Genomic DNA, 14,755 nt, shown 5'->3' with positions numbered 1-14,755 from the left:
TCTGTCTCAGGAGCCATTTCAGAGGGGGGTTTATGGAGGGCCTCTGGATGCCGTGGGGAATTCCCCGTGGTGGGACGTGGGCTGGGGACCGAGGCGTGCAGGGTGCTGGGGACAAACCCAAGCTTTTCTTCCCATTCTGCCCACTCTTCCTCTCCTGCTGTCCTGGGAGGGCACTTTCACCCCCGGCTCTGCTCATTGCTGGGGTGCAGGGGCGGAGGAGATGCTCAGACCGGAGCTGGGAGCGTGCTGGGGACGTACCCAGCTCCGCCGCCCCGTCTGCCCCATGCCTCATTGTATGGGAGCCATTGTGCAAGGAGATTTGTGGTCTCTTTAGAGGGGTGTGTGCGCGATTATGATTTATTGCATGGCAGAATTAATGCACAAGGGAAACGGCGTCGCATCGGTGCCGCGCCATGATGGCTCATACGGCTGCGCTGGCCACGGGTTTGGGACCGCGGAGCCCCACGGCCTGAAGCTTCGCCTGATCCAGCCCCTGCGTGGGGACATTATATAGGGGGACAGTGGGAGCTCACGGGGGTGTGGGTCACAGCCAGAGCTGGTGGCAGAGCTGCTCACGGGCAGGCGTCCCGCAGCACATGGCCTGGCCAAGCTGCAGGGACAAGGGACTGGCACCGAGGTGTGACGCCGTGGCTGCGCTTTTCCTCCTCTTTTCCTTAAAATCCCCTCCAGGCCACTTCTAATGACTGCGTCGCGCTGAGCTCAGCGCTGGCCGGGCTCGTTATTTTGGTGTTTTCCTGCATATCCGGCTCGCTCCTCTGATTTACCCCGGTGTGGGTAAGGAGCCGTCAGCTCCTTTTGAACCCGCTGCCTGCCTGCCGCAGGGACAGGTCGCTGCGGCTGAACAGGTCGGTCCCCGCTGTCACCACGTCCCTGCTCCCCCAGCCAGGCAGAGCTTTCCCAGTGCCCCAGCTCCCCCGGCCCCTGCCCGGCACTGCCCCGCAGCTGGCACCGTGCTCCTCCCAGCTGCAGAGGGAAGCGTTAATTACAAGCTCCTAATTAATTTCCCATCTCTAGCAGAGGGCCTAACGATGCAGCAGGGTGCGACGCTGGGCTCTGCCAGGCTGGGCTCCGCTGCCCGCGCGCTGCCGGGGCTCACCGAGGGGTTTGGCAGCGGCACCCAGCCCCGGCGGGTGTCTGCTCGGGGCTGCAGCACCCAGACACTGCTTTGCCTTCGGGAGCAGCTTCCACCCGCAGCTCTGCCGGCATTTGCATGGAGCCGGGCGCAACGTGGTGTTTTGGCGAGGGGGAAACTGAGGCACGGAGCGGTGACGGCAGCTTTACTCATAGGAAGACAGAGTCCTGGCGCTGATCTAAGCCCGGGGAAAGGTGGAAAACCAGCTCTTAGCCTGCTCCTGCTGTGCCGGGGTGAGTCCGTGCCCCGCTCGGCGTTGCAGAGCCGGGGAAGCCCAGGCTCTGCTCCCTTTGTAGGGTTTACAGCGCAGACACCGGTGTGTGGTGCCCACGGGGTCTGCAAGGGTGTGGGTGAAGGAAGGGGGCACCCGGAGGAAAACGGTGTGGAGGGATGGGGTGCACATATCCCATGGGAAATCCAGCACGTTGCATCTCTCCCTCTCCTTCCTATGAACCCCGCAGCCAGGCTTGTGCAGGGGTGCTCGTGCACGTCCCCGTGCTCCTCGGGGAGAGGATGCTGACCCGAGAGCCAGCCGGGACATTCATATTTATGCCCGACATTAATTTCCATCCATTTCAATATTTTATGAGCGTAACAATAAAAAAGGGCTCAACACCCATTGAGGCACATAAGTAATTGGGCGTTGACTGCCCTTGCGCGCTGCCGAGAGCGTTGCGGGGAGCTGTGGGTGCTGCCCATGTGGAGGTAATTGCCCCAACGGTGCACGAACCCGCCTGCCCTGTGCTCCTCCAGCCACGGCCGTGGGTCCTGGCAGGGCTTTGGGGCCACCCTGGGGTGTCTGTTGTGGGGTTTAATGCGGGCAGGGCTCCGCGGGGTGGGATCCAGCCTGGGCATTGTGCTTGGGGCTGGGCTGGGTGCAGGGCAGCGGGAGGTTGGGGGACGCTGGAGGGTGCTGGCTCGCTCCGGGATCCTCACCTGCCTCTATCATCACCTGCCTTCATCCTCACCTTCTTCTGTCCCCCAGATGCCGTGGCCTGTGTGGACCCCGAGGAATGCACCCGTGTGTGCGGGGCCGCCGTGGGCTGCTCCAACATCGCCTACCCCAAGCTTGTGGTGGAGCTGATGCCCAGCGGTAGGTCGTGACCTTGTTCTCGGGGGTTTTTGCCCACGCAGCCCCCTCCCCAGTGACCCCCCAGCAGCGAGGCCAGGGGATGCGGGTGGTCCCGGTGTCCCGGGTTGGAGCTGGGCGTCCCCAAACCCCATCCGCGCACCCGTGGATGTGCAGAGGGGATGGTTGGGGCCATCCACCCCGCTGTCCCCAGCCACAGGCTGACTTTCCCTCCTTCCACAGGGCTGCGGGGTCTGATGATCGCGGTGATGATGGCCGCGCTCATGTCCTCCCTCACCTCCATATTCAACAGCAGCAGCACCCTCTTCACCATGGACATCTGGAGGAGGCTGAGGCCGGGGGCCGGCGAGCGGGAGCTGCTCTTGGTGGGCAGGTAGGGACCGAGGGTTTCGGGGACACTGAGGGTTTTGGGGACACCCAGGGTTTCAGGGAGACCGGCAGGGCCGGTCCAGCCCTCTGTGATCTGCCTTTGTGTCTGGAGCCTGTGCTCAGCCCGGCTGCAAAGCGCTGTGGTTGCGGAAGGAAAACAAAGCCCTCGCATTATTTTATGTATGGAAGCGCTGGAGATGCAGATGGGGCTCACGGAGCGTTTGGAGGGGCTGAGTTGTGCCCTCAAAAAGAGCTCGGAGGGGCCAGGCTCAGCCACTGCCCCACATCACCGGGTGGCAATGGGTGGCACAACCCCGGCGTGCCCCGGGGGGGTGTCGGGTCCTGGCCCCAAGCCCGGTGCCGGGGGGTGCCCGGGGCCCTGCAGCCGCCCGCGGTGCTGCGCTCGGGGCGGCACACTCAGCGCCGGGGCATGCCCAGCACGGGGCCTGCTGAGCGGGAGGCAATGACAAGGAGGAAATATGGGTCAGGGCTTCGGCTGGGCTGGGGCTTTCCGGGGGATTTGTTGGCCCTGTTTGTGCGGTGATGCTAGGCAGGAGGCTGCGGGAGGGCGATTTTTGGCAACCCGCCTCTCTCCAGCGGTGGGAAGGTGTCAAGCCGCCTGCAGCGGCACGGCTGCCTGGGTGGGCACAGGAACCGGTGTTTGTGCCTATAAAGGCGGGTAAAATAACACGGGGGCTTGGGGGAGGATGGCTGATGGATGTTTGCGATGGCCTTCGCCCGCCGTGGGCAGGAACCAATGGATCCCTGGGATTGCTCCGAATTTCCCAGCCATTTTCCCAGGCTAATTCCCTGCGCTTCAGAACAGCACCGGGACAGGCACATCTATAAACAGCGCCCGTGCTTCCGTAGGAGCCTGGAAATAATTTCACAGGTGCTGAGGAAATAGCTGAGCACCGGCTGTGGATACAGCAAATGAGAAATCTTTCAGGAAAGAAAAAAGCTGCTTGAGCTCCAAGGGCCAGCGTGGGGACACGGGGCCTGGGGTGGTTCCCGAGCAGCCCCGGTCCAGCCCCGCAGCATCCGCACGCCGGGCATGTCCCGTCCAGCTCCACGCAGAAGAAAAGGGATTTGCTCATCCTCTGCTTGCTCAGCAGCGAGGCGAGGCTGGGGAACAATGCCCCGCGTCCTGCGAGCCGAGGGGCGGCCGCCCAGCACCACGCCGGGGCCGCTGCCTGCGCCGTGATTCATCGCGGGTGTTCGGCTCTTTCGCAATGGGTTTGCCGTAATCGCGGGCCGGGAACGCCGGTGGCCCCGGCAGGGTTTAGCCGAGGGGCTGTACAGCTGAAGCTGGTGGAGGATTCACCGCGTGGTGGCTGGAGCAGCGTTCATCGGGGTGTTTCCACCTGCTCCTCCACAACACCCATTTTTGCCATGGGTATGGGGGAAAGGTGTCGGGATCCTGCTGGAAAAACTCCGTCACGACACCCATGGGTGCCCTATCGCCACCCTGGGGAAGAGCTGCCCAAGGCCAGGGCTGATCTTGAGCTCGAAGGGGATTTTCTCAGCCGGGGAAGGGTCTGGAGCAGGAGCGATGGCTGCGAGCAGGGTGCCCAGCTGCCTGTGCCCCCCGAGCATCGCTCTGTGCCGATGGTGTTCCCAGCGGGGCAAGGAGCGCTGAGCCATCCCTCCCGTGCGGTGCGGCCTGAGGGGCTGGGAAGGGCTCCCAGCTCCCTGGGTCTGGGGATTTTTGCTCACGCACAGCAGTGTCACCCAGCTGGAAATCCCCACTCACGTTTTCTGCTCGCTCTGTGGCCGGGCGATGGCACGGTGGTGAGGATGGAGCTAAGGCAGGGGGAGGTGGGATGGTGAAACCCTTCCTGCAGCAAGGGCAAGATTGTGGCCCTGCTGCGAGCCAGCCCCCGAGCTCCCACACCTGCATGACCTTCCAGCATCATCTGTGGGTTAGAGAAACCCCAAACACAGTTTTTTTTTTTTCCACCCCGTGGGTCAGGGAGGGCGTTTTGCTCTCGGGCTGCTTCCTCTTTCCGGAGAGCCAGATGGGCCGTAGCAGAGAGGGACTGTGTCTAGAGAGATGCGTTCATTGCTTTCTTTTTCTTTCTTTTTATTTTTAATACTTCTGCTTTTTGAGCTGAGCAGATGGAGCTTTCGGTAATTCCGTGAAGCTGTGCACCATAAACAAGCAGGGCTGAGCTATAAATACAGCAGCGCTGAGCCGCCCCACGGAGCTGCTCTCCAGCCTGCTTCGGGTACCGAGGGCCCGGCGCAGCTCCTGGCTCCCCCTGTCCTTGGCTGAGCTGTGCACGGTTGGCTTTTGGGATTTGTCCCGCCCAGACTGGTCCCAAAAATCTGGGGTTTGGCCAATGCCTCCTTGTATCTGATTAAAGCGAGGCAGCGGGGTGCAGCTGGGACTGGGGCGAGGATGGGGACGCTCGGGGACACCTCAGCTTTGTCTGGGTGTGGAGGTGATGAGAGCATCACCTGCAGAGCCCAAATCTGGCCAAAGCACCCATGGCTGGGGGCTTTTCATAGCAAAAGTGCCCTTTGCCTGGTGTTTCCCCACGGGGGGTGCAAATTATCAGCCTCCCAGGCTGGGCGAGGGGCACTGGGAGAAGTCACCTGCCCAGTGCTGCGGGATGGAGCCGGCACTGGTGCAATTACTGCGGCGCCTTGTGCAACTTTTATGAGCTTGGGGACTGCAGGATTAGGCTCTGCGTTCGAGGCGACATTTCCATAAGTGCCTGGGGGATGTGCAAGGCCCCATCCGGAGCTCCAGGGGCGAGGTGGCCCAGGGCTGGGGTCGTCCCTGGTGGGACCGTGCCCAGGTGGTGGCACCCTGCCCTCGCCCCCCCGGGGAAGGCTGCGGCACCGGCTCCTCCCGCAGCCGGTGGGCAGGGAGGGAAGGAGCCAGGGAGGGCTCCAGGAGCACGGCAGTGACATGAAACAGCCTCAGCCCCGGGCACGTCTGACCTGAGCCCAGACAAAGCATCGCAGCGTCTGGCAGCGGCGTTCTCACCGCGATGGGTGAGAAACCACACGGGGCAGGAGCATCCTGCCCGGCCCCGGGGATGTCACCGTGTGATGGGCATCCTCCCGCTGCCCTCGGGGGTAAAACCTGCCCACATCCCCCTCCCAGCTCTTCTGCACCAACCTCTGCTGCGGGGCCCCCCAGGGGAGATACCCCATTGCCTGGGGTGTCCGGCGGTGGTGGTGGCACGGGTGTCACCGCACAGCGCACCGCTGTCCCTCGCAGGGTGGTCACAGTGGTGCTGGTGGTCCTCAGCGTGGTCTGGCTCCCCATCCTGCAGAGCTCCAGCGGCGGCCAGCTCTACGTCTACATCCAGGCTGTCACCAGCTCCCTGGCTCCTCCCGTCACCGCAGTGTTCGTCCTGGCCGTCTTCTGGCCCCGTGCTAACGAGCAGGTTGGTGACTGGGGACATGGGGACAGCCTGGGGACAGGGGGTGACGGAAACACCTCCGCAGGTGTCTGGGCGAAGAAGTGGGGAGGTGGCACTGGAGCAAAAGCCCCAAGGTGGCATTTCTGGGGGCTGTGGTGAGGAGGAAGAGGAGGAGGAGGAGGAGGCAGGTGCTGCCATGCATGGCCACCGGCGGGGCTGGCAGGGGACGTCCCCTGCAGACTGGGCGCAGGTTTGGGTCAGGTTTCAGCTGGCTGGTGTGCACGGGGTTGTCCTTTTCAATGTCTGCCCCACGGGGTTGTCCCCACCATGGGGTTTGTCCCCTGCTGGGGTGACAGTCCGTCCCCCTCCGGCTGTCCCTCTGTGACCTTTGCTTTGCAGGGAGCTTTCTGGGGCTTGATGGCGGGGCTGGCACTGGGGCTGGCCAGGATGGGGCTGGAGCTGGCGTACCCCTCGCCCCGCTGCGGGGTCCCCGACCGGCGGCCCTGGCTGCTGGCCGACCTGCACTACCTGCACTTCGCTTTGCTGCTGTGTGCTGCCACGGGAGCCGTCGTGGTGGGGGGCAGCCTGCTGAGCCCCCCGCCATCCCCGGACAAGGTGAGCAGCGCACGCGGGCGCCCAGGACCCCTCGCCCCAGACCCCCTTGGCTGGAGACGCTGGTGGCACCCGGGGCTGTGCCCTGAGCTCGGCCGCGGGGGTCCTGGGGGTGTTTTCTCACCGAATCTCATCCGGTTCCAGCTGCGGGATCTCACCTGGTGGAGCCTGCCGTGGAAGCCCCCCCAGCCCTCCGTGGACGGCACATCCCAGGGACCCCTGGATGGTGAGTGTGTCCTCAGGGGTATCCTGCACGGGCAGCATCCCCGGTGCCCCCACGGTGCCTCAGTTTCCCCGTGGTCCCCTGTCCCCCTGCTCACCGTCTCTCTGTGCCAGGCCCCTGCTCATCCGCCCTGGGCAGCCAGCAGCCACCAAAGGCTGAGGGACCCCCGGCTCTGAGGGACACCACGGAGCCCCCCGTCTGGGCCCGGGTCTGCAACATCAACGCCATTGTCCTGATGTGCATCAATATTTTCTGCTACGCCTATTTTGCCTAGCAGCCTGTCAGCCCCCCCAGGGGGGAGGGGAAGGGGGGAAGAAACGGGGATTTGGGTGATTTTTTTTTTTTTTTATTTCTCGTGTGCGGGATGGGGGAAGTTTAAATCCGCTGGTGCAACGAGCTGGGTGTTCTCAGCGCCGTGGACCTGAGTGTGTCCCAGGGGACTGTGAGGTCCAGGGCTAGGAGAGCGGGGGGCTGCTGCGCATGGGGTCAGTGAGCCCCCAGGGTGAGGCTTTGGGGTGGGGACGCGGAGCTGCGGGGAGCAGAGCGGGCGAAGCCCAACCTCCATGAAACAGCAGCTGCGAGGAGGCCGCACTCGAGGGTTTCATCCAAACACACTTTACTAGCTCTAAATAAAATATTAAAAAGCCACACTTCGCAGCTACAAACAGCACCAGCAGGACTGAATTCCTCCGGGGCAGCCAGTCCTGGCACCCCGCACGGCATTACCGAGCCCGGCCACGTCCCGGCCAATTTTTGGCTGCCTGCAGCTCTCTGGGGAGCAGGGGCTTCAAAAGGTCCTGGCGAGGAGCTGCCGCCCATCACGGCCCCAGCAAGAAGCCAGTCCGGGCTGGGCCTGCCACGGCGTTTTCCATTTACTGGGCACGGGACCGCGGCGGCTCGGCACGGTGGTGGAGGCGGTTCCGGGTGCCAGCAGCGCAGCCTCCCCTCCCCGGCAGGAGCTGGGCTCCAGCTGCTCCTCTCGGCAGCTCCGGAAAAGTTTTTACACCCCTTTGATTTTGCGTGGCCCTACGCTTCCTCCCGCCGGGTTATTTGTCGGCACCGGGAGCGGGGCAGCCTCGGGACGGACGCCTGGCCAGCCTGGCCTCCACCCTTGGCACAGCCTCCGCTGCTGGCACGGCCTCCGCGGGAGGCACCACGCCGGGATGCGCAGCCCACGCTGCGTGGGGACGGTGTGGGGACAGCGTGGGGATGGCGAGGGGATGGGGGGGGGCCACACGCAGAGCGGGGCGGCGGGCAGCTCACTTGCGCAGGGGGTGGACGTAGTTGCGGGGGAAGAGGCCGACGCGCCCGTAAATCTTCCCCTGCCACCAGTTGGGGTCGGGGCAGTCCAGCACCTCGATGATGTCCCCGCGGTAGAAGGGCAGCTGGGAGCTGTCGTGGGCCGAGAAGTCAAATTGGGCTTGCACGAATTTGGGTCTCCTCACCTGGAGGGAAGTCCAAGGTAGGTCAGTGGTGGGGACGGGAGCCCCCCCCCCCCCCCGGCCGCCAGTGGCTCCGGTGGCCCCTCTGCGCTGAGCACCCAGCACGGTGGGGACACCGTGACACCGTGCGGTGAGGAGCAGAGCATGGAGGGGGCTGGGGCACCTGCTTCGAGGATAAGGGTTGGGAATGGAGAAAATCCTGCCATGGGGAGAGACGGGGAGCCCCGGGTGCAAGGCAGAGCCCTGGGGTGCAGGGCGGGACCCCAGGGTGCAGGGGAGGACCCCGGGGTGCAGTGCTCCCTGCTCCTGCTGCCGGCAGAGCCCCCTGGGCACCCAGCCCCTCGGAGGCACCCATCTCCGCCCCAGCCCGGCTCCCAGCACCCAGTTTCACCTCCACAATCGCTGTCCCAGGGCACAGCTTTGCGGGTGCCGGGCTCTCCCGGGTGTCACCTCCATCCTGAAGGACGGCAGCGTGGGCACGGCGGCTTGTCCCAGCAAAACCTGCCCCACCGAGCTGCACCCAAGGCTCTCCTCCAGCCTGCCCGTGGGGTTCCCTCACCCCACCATCACCTCCTTCCCTGCAGTACTGCATGGCTGGGGTGCTCCGCTGCCCCCTGCCCCACTCCACTGCCCCCTGCCCCGCTCCACGCCACCCCTCTTGGCCCCACAGCCCCCCAGTGGCACCTCTGGGCTCTGGTCGTCGTCCCGGAGGAAGATCTGCTGCTTCTTGGCGATGGTGGTGGTCCTGTAGAAGTCCACCAGCTCGTTGAGGGAGTTGAACTTCTCCTCCCAGAGGAAATACTTGCCGTTGCGCTCCCGGAGCACCTTGAAATGCTGGACGTGCTGCCCGTAGCTGCGGATGGAGCACGGATGTTATCCCGGGCACCCAAACCCCTTCCAGCATCGCATGCAGAGCCCAGGGGCTGCCTGGGGGTCCTGCTACCCCCCATCCTGTCCTGGCTGGGGGTGGCAGTGGCACTGGGGCCCAAACACCCACAGAGGACAGGTAGGAGAGCGGGGTGGCCGTAGGTTTGGGTGTTGGTGAGCCTCAGGAGACCCCAAGTCCCAGGAGAATGGAGCAGGCTGGGTTTTTCCCTGTTGTCCCAAGTGTGGGCACCTCCTCGAGGTGTCCTTGGGGGTGGCAGCTTGGGGTCCCTGTGCTGTGGGGCTGGCACGGGGCTGCTGCATGTCCCCACCGCTGCCAGCGCCCCGGGCAGGGGCAGGGACCGGGCCACGCTGGTGACGCAGGGCAGAGCGCGGCTCCCTTTCATTATGGGCAAGAACCTCCTTAAATGCTTAATTAGAGATTAGCAGCGTGAGAAAGTGCCTGGCTGGCCTGGGGCCGGCTCCTGCACCCTGGCCCTGGGCAGGGAAGGGGCAGCAATGGGGCGAGAGCCCCGGGGCAGGCTCTGCCTGCTGGCACGCCTCCTTGCAGCCCTGGTTGCCGATGCCAAAAATCCTCGGCCCCTGCAGCACTGGGATGCTGTGGCACTGGATGTGTCCCCCGGGTGATGCTCTGGGCAATTTGTTCCTGCAGGCCATGCGCTTGCAGCTTGGACCCAGCCCCGTAGCTACCTGCGTGGCTGTCTTTGGGGGCACCCCAACCTGCAGACCCTGCGGTGCTGCCCCGGCGGGGGCGAAGCAGCGAGGTGGCCCATCGCAGGAAACCGCGGGGACGGAGGCGGAGTGCGGCGCTGCGGGTGAGAGGAAGGGGAGGAAGGCCTGTGCGAGGCCGTGCTCAGCACCCCGCTGGCTAACACGTACCGGTCTGCACCAGGGCAGCCTTGTGCCTTCAGTGCCTGGTCCCCAAAATGGGGCTGGAGTCCCCGCGCCCACCCCCCTGCATCCCGCAGGCACTCACTTGACTGACACGGAGAACTCCCCCGGGGCGCTCTCGCTCTCGCGGATCAGGAAGGCGCCCAGGTACTTGCGCTTGAGGAGCAGCTCCTCCGCCAGGTGCCGGGAGATCCTGCCCGCGTACCACCTGCAAGGGGCACCCGGCTCAGCACCGCCGACCCCGCAGCTGCCCCGGGGCTAAATCCCCACCCCGCAGGATGGGGGCACTGAGAGCTGCATGCCCAGGGGGGGGGCCCAAGTAGGAGCTCCCCATCCCGTTCCTGGGCTCCCTACGGGGCTGTACCCACCCAGGGCAGTTTTTCCCCTTCCCTTTCACCACCCTGATGTGGTCGGGGACCACGCTGCTTTTGCAGGGAGGACCCCAGGGTGTTGCAAGCACCGAAGTGCCCTCCTGTGCTGCACTGGCCCCGTGAGGACACCGAGCAGGGTTCGTGCGGCACCGCCAGCAGCCACCGCTGCATCCCGTCCCTGCCTTGTCCCCCGCTGTGCCGCGGGTCCCCCCTTTCCCCCTTCCATGACATAGGAACAGCCCTGCCAGGTGCTCGGGGGGGGATCTGCAGAGCAGAAACCCCTACGTGCCGGGGTGAAGCCCCCGAAACGAGGTGGAGGAGCAGGGGAGATGGGAGAGTCCCCAGGCTCCATCACTGCCAAGCCTGCCCCCGAATATTTGGGAGCAGCAAGCACCGGGCAGAGCCTCTGCTGCCTGTTAAAACCACCGGGGAGCTGACGGCCGGGGCTTTAGCACAAAGCATCGCCCAGCCCCAGCCTCCAGGTGCTGCACGCAGGAGGCCAGGTCCCACCCAGCCTGGCTTGTTCCCCGAGCACCCAGCGGCGGCAGCGTCCGCCCCGGGCTGCCCCCAGCCCACGCTCCTGCTCCCCAGCCACAGCCCCGAGCAGATTTCGCTACGGCATTTAAATGTGATTTACCAGGGGATAATGATACATAAAACACAGGTTAAAACAGGGATAAATTATGCCGGGCTTTAATAACACGGTAATAGGATTGTGTCTAATGCAGTTGTAATCCCATAATACTTTGTTGTTCCCCGATTATCATTTATTTAGCGGGCAGCCCGGCGCGAGGATGAATTTCTGTGTGTCTGGGGTACGTGGGTGCGCTGCCACCACCTTTGGTGGTGATGGCAAAGGGAGCCCACAGGCTGTGCAGAGCCCCAGCATCACTGCCCCATTGCTCCGTGACTCAGTTTCCCCACGTGCGGGGCTACCCTGGCTCGTGGCCGACCCCTGGGCATCGGGACCCACGGCTGGGATCGTTGCCGGGGTGCTGGGAGAGGACGCCCCGGCGCTGGGTTGTACTTACGGGTGGGGCTTGACCTTGATGTAGTTTTTGGGGACGAAGCCCTCGCAGCCGTACAGCTCGGCCTTGTACCAGTTCTGGTCATCTTCCATGTTGAGGATCTAGGGTGGGAGAGGAGCAGAGAGGCACGAGGCTGGCCAGCATCCCTGCCGCAGCTCCTGGCCCCCACCACGGGTCAGCTGTCCATTGACACCCCCGAAATCTGGGGCTCTGACCAAGGCTCAGACATTTTGCACGAGACAGGGCGTTCAGGGCAGCCACGCAGAGCTGGCTGCTCACCCTCAGCCCTCCACGGCTCGGGGTTTGGCTCATCGTCGGGCTGCCTGGCGTCACCCCAATCCCCCAGCCAGGGAAGGGGGGGTAAAACCCACCCCCAGAGGAGCCGGGCTGCAGCCAGCCCCGGTGCCCCCGGGGCGATGGCAGCGTGGGAGGACGCGTCCCGGTGCGAGCAGGAGGGCTGTGACACCCGTTTGTGCGCGACACCATTTTCCAGCCTCCCACGCAGGGGCCCGGGGCGGCTGCACAGCTGTGCAAACAGGATCCGAAACCCTATAGGGCTGCGGGGAAAACACGCCGGGGAGGCAGGGCCAGGGGATGTGTGCGGCAGCTTCGGGGCCCCGGGTGATGGCCGTGCCCTCGCCATCCCTGGGGGCTGGTGCCGCTGCACGGCCGGGGGTGCTGCAGGGTGCTGGGGGCCAGGAGCAGCCCCCGGTGCTGTGGCATCAGCCCCATGGAGAGGGGTTGGTGGTGTGGTGCGGGAGCCCTTGCCCCCATGGTGGGGCTGTGGTGCCTGGGGGGGGGGTTGAGGCTCCCCGAAGGTTTTTTGGCAGCTGAGCCCATCCCAAAGACAAGCAGCCTGGTGTTTGGGGCCCTTGATGTTGCTGTGGGGCAGGGGAAAAACGTGTTTCAGCCCCAAAACAGGGCTCAGGTGGTGCCACCGACGCCCCCATGGCCAGAGAGGCTGCGTGCCGTGTCCCAGCTAGGACCTCTCTGGAGATGTGCCCGGTGGCACGGACGAGCGGTACCCTCCGCTGCTGGGGATGCTGCTCTGCACCCCAAAACCTCAAAGAATGGCTCCTTCTCCCCACGTAAAGCCCCAAAGAGGCGACAAAGCCGGGCGCAATGAAAGCACCGGCGTCGCCCTACGTACCCTCTCCTTCCCCCCATCCAGCAAACCCCCCGTACCTTCAGCGTGTCCCCTTTCTGGAAGGGCAGCTCGTCCTTCTCCGTCGCCTGGAAGTTGTACAGGGCCACCGACTCCATCCCGCCGGCTGCCGCGGGGCGCGAGCGGGGTCCCCCCGGGGCTGCGTGGGGCTCGCTGCCCCACGGCGCGGGGCTGTGGGGCACGGGGCAGGCGCACGGCGCTGCCGGCGGGCAGGAAACCGCGCTGATGTCAGCACCCTGCCGGGGCGAAACGGCGAAAGCCACGAGGGATGCTGCCTGCCGGCGGGCACGGCTGCCCAGATGTGCCACCCAGACGTGCTGCCCCGATGTGGAGGGTCCGGCTCGGACCGTTTGTCGGGTGCCTGTGGGATTTTGGAAGGAAATCGGATGGCGACGGGCCGGGCGCGCGGGGCGAGGATGTGGGTGAAGCGTGTGAGCGCCGCTGGGGGAGGCTTTGATGTCTTGTAGGGGCTGAGCGCCCCGGCGCAGCCCGCGGAAGGTGGCTGGGTGGGAACGGTTCTTTCTGCGGACGTGGGGATGCAATCACAGAGGGCGGGATGGGCAGAGGAGGAGATGAAGGGGGTGGATGCACGCACCTGGTTTCTTTGGAAATCAGACCGAAAACAACGTGCCAGGTGCCAGCCTCCAAACAGCGAGGTTTCCGCATGGCTGTTCCTGGCCTTTTGGGGCTGTTTGGGGGCTGATTTTTCCAGCTTTCCTTTTGCAGGAAAAAAAAAATAAATCTATCCCTTTTAGACCAAAATGACTTCCTGCCGCTCTTGTGGGCTGCAGGCACCGTGTGTGCAGGGCTCGCATGCAGGGCACCGCCGGCGAGGTCCCCGACACCACAAAACCTTCCCGGCGCATGCGTGGGCCGTGGCACGAAGCGCACAGACAATCCGCCGGGCGCTGGCTTTGCTTTGCAGCGAGGAATTAAACCGGGGACAGCTGCGGCTCAGTCCCTCCCAGCGGGCTTGGGCATTTTCCAGCAGGAAGCCGCTGCCATCTGCCCCGGGAAGGGACGAGCCGCGGTGCTCGGTGTCCATGGGAAGCAGAGAGGGATGTGCGGGGTGTCCCTGGGTGTCCCCGCACCCGGTGGTGCCCCGGTCCTTGGCCATTATCCCCAGCATGGTCCCAGGGGAAGCGGAGAGGCTGGGAAGGCCGGGGGGGGGGCCGTGGGAACTGGGTGTGTGTGCTCGCTGTCACGAGGAGGACGGGATGTGGCGAGTCCCCGTGGTCACCGCAGCCCAGCCAGACCCAGGGGACGGGGCTGGGGCTCAGCCGCGGGGCGAGAGTCCCGTCCCTGCAGCCCCAAGGGAGCAGGGCTGGACGGTGCCCGGAGAAACCGCCCCGCAGAGCCAGCCAAAGGGGCCGATCCTGCATCGCCGAGCCCACGTGCGGGGAGGATTTGGGCCTTGCCCCTTCTGCCTCTGCTTGCGAAGGGCACGGGATGGAGAGGCCGGGGCGAGGTGGGCGCGGAGGCGTCGGAGAGCCGGGGGGAGGTCGGTTCCCGGCGGGTTTGGGAGCAGAGCGGAGCAGGATGATGGCCCCGATGGAGGCATTTTGGGGCCCGGCTTCCTTGGGGTCATGGCGTGGGGCACCCTGGGGTGCTGGGCATGGAGCCAGGCACGGGGCTGCGCCACCCTGCGGGACAGCGGGGTGACAGAGGGCACCCACAGCCTTGGTGCAGCAGCCGGACCCAGGACCGGAGCAGGATTGGGTCCTGCCAGCAGATGGCAGCAGCATCCAGGGCGACACTGGGGACACTGGGGACAGTGCCACATGCCACCCAGCTCGTGCTGGAAGCGGGCAGCCCCTTGGGCATCTCTGCCCTGCCACCACCCACACCGCGTCCCCTTCCCCGTTCCCCCCTTGCTGCTGCCCAGCAGGGCCCTGGGCCCTCCCAGCCCCCAGATCCCTGTGCGTGGGGTGCAATTCCTCTGTTTCCTTCCCATTTGTGGGTCTGGGACCGTGGGCACGCCGGGGGTGTCGCCCCGTGGGCCATGAGCATCCCGGTACAGCAGAATTGGAGGTTCCTGCTGGCCTCCAGCTGCCTCCTTCCCCAGGGAAATCCTTCTGCCTGCCCATGGGCAGCCCCAAACCTCCCCCACTCCACTCCTGCCCCATCCCAGAGCCCCCCTGGAGGGATC

General features: G+C 65.2%; 2 protein-coding genes across 4 annotated transcripts in view; one reads left to right on the top strand and one right to left on the bottom strand.

The window, feature by feature from the left end:
* SLC5A10 (solute carrier family 5 member 10) overlaps nt 1-7,129 on the top strand; it is a 36,810-nt gene extending 29,681 nt beyond the window's left edge. For all 3 annotated transcript variants that reach the window (XM_048067939.2, XM_066977744.1, XM_066977743.1), the window contains 6 exons: nt 2,139-2,246; nt 2,466-2,616; nt 5,845-6,013; nt 6,389-6,604; nt 6,746-6,827; nt 6,938-7,129. In XM_048067939.2, coding sequence (XP_047923896.2) covers nt 2,139-2,246; nt 2,466-2,616; nt 5,845-6,013; nt 6,389-6,604; nt 6,746-6,827; nt 6,938-7,098 — 887 coding nt within the window. In that variant the 3' untranslated portion in view covers nt 7,099-7,129. The remainder of the gene's footprint in view (nt 1-2,138; nt 2,247-2,465; nt 2,617-5,844; nt 6,014-6,388; nt 6,605-6,745; nt 6,828-6,937) is intronic.
* Nucleotides 7,124-13,288, bottom strand: GRAP (GRB2 related adaptor protein). The gene is made up of 5 exons (XM_048067984.2): nt 12,627-13,288; nt 11,445-11,542; nt 10,128-10,250; nt 8,951-9,119; nt 7,124-8,269 (listed from the first exon to the last, which is right to left on the bottom strand). The coding sequence occupies exons 1-5, from the start codon at nt 12,702-12,704 to the stop codon at nt 8,084-8,086; spliced, it is 654 nt and encodes a 217-aa protein (XP_047923941.1). The 5' UTR covers nt 12,705-13,288; the 3' UTR covers nt 7,124-8,083.
* Nucleotides 13,289-14,755: the final 1,467 nt, after the last annotated feature.

This window comes from Anser cygnoides, chromosome 15 (genome assembly GCF_040182565.1).
Source record: "Anser cygnoides isolate HZ-2024a breed goose chromosome 15, Taihu_goose_T2T_genome, whole genome shotgun sequence".
In the NCBI taxonomy this organism is placed as follows: domain Eukaryota; kingdom Metazoa; phylum Chordata; class Aves; order Anseriformes; family Anatidae; genus Anser; species Anser cygnoides.
This window is presented reverse-complemented; position numbering and strand designations above follow the sequence as displayed.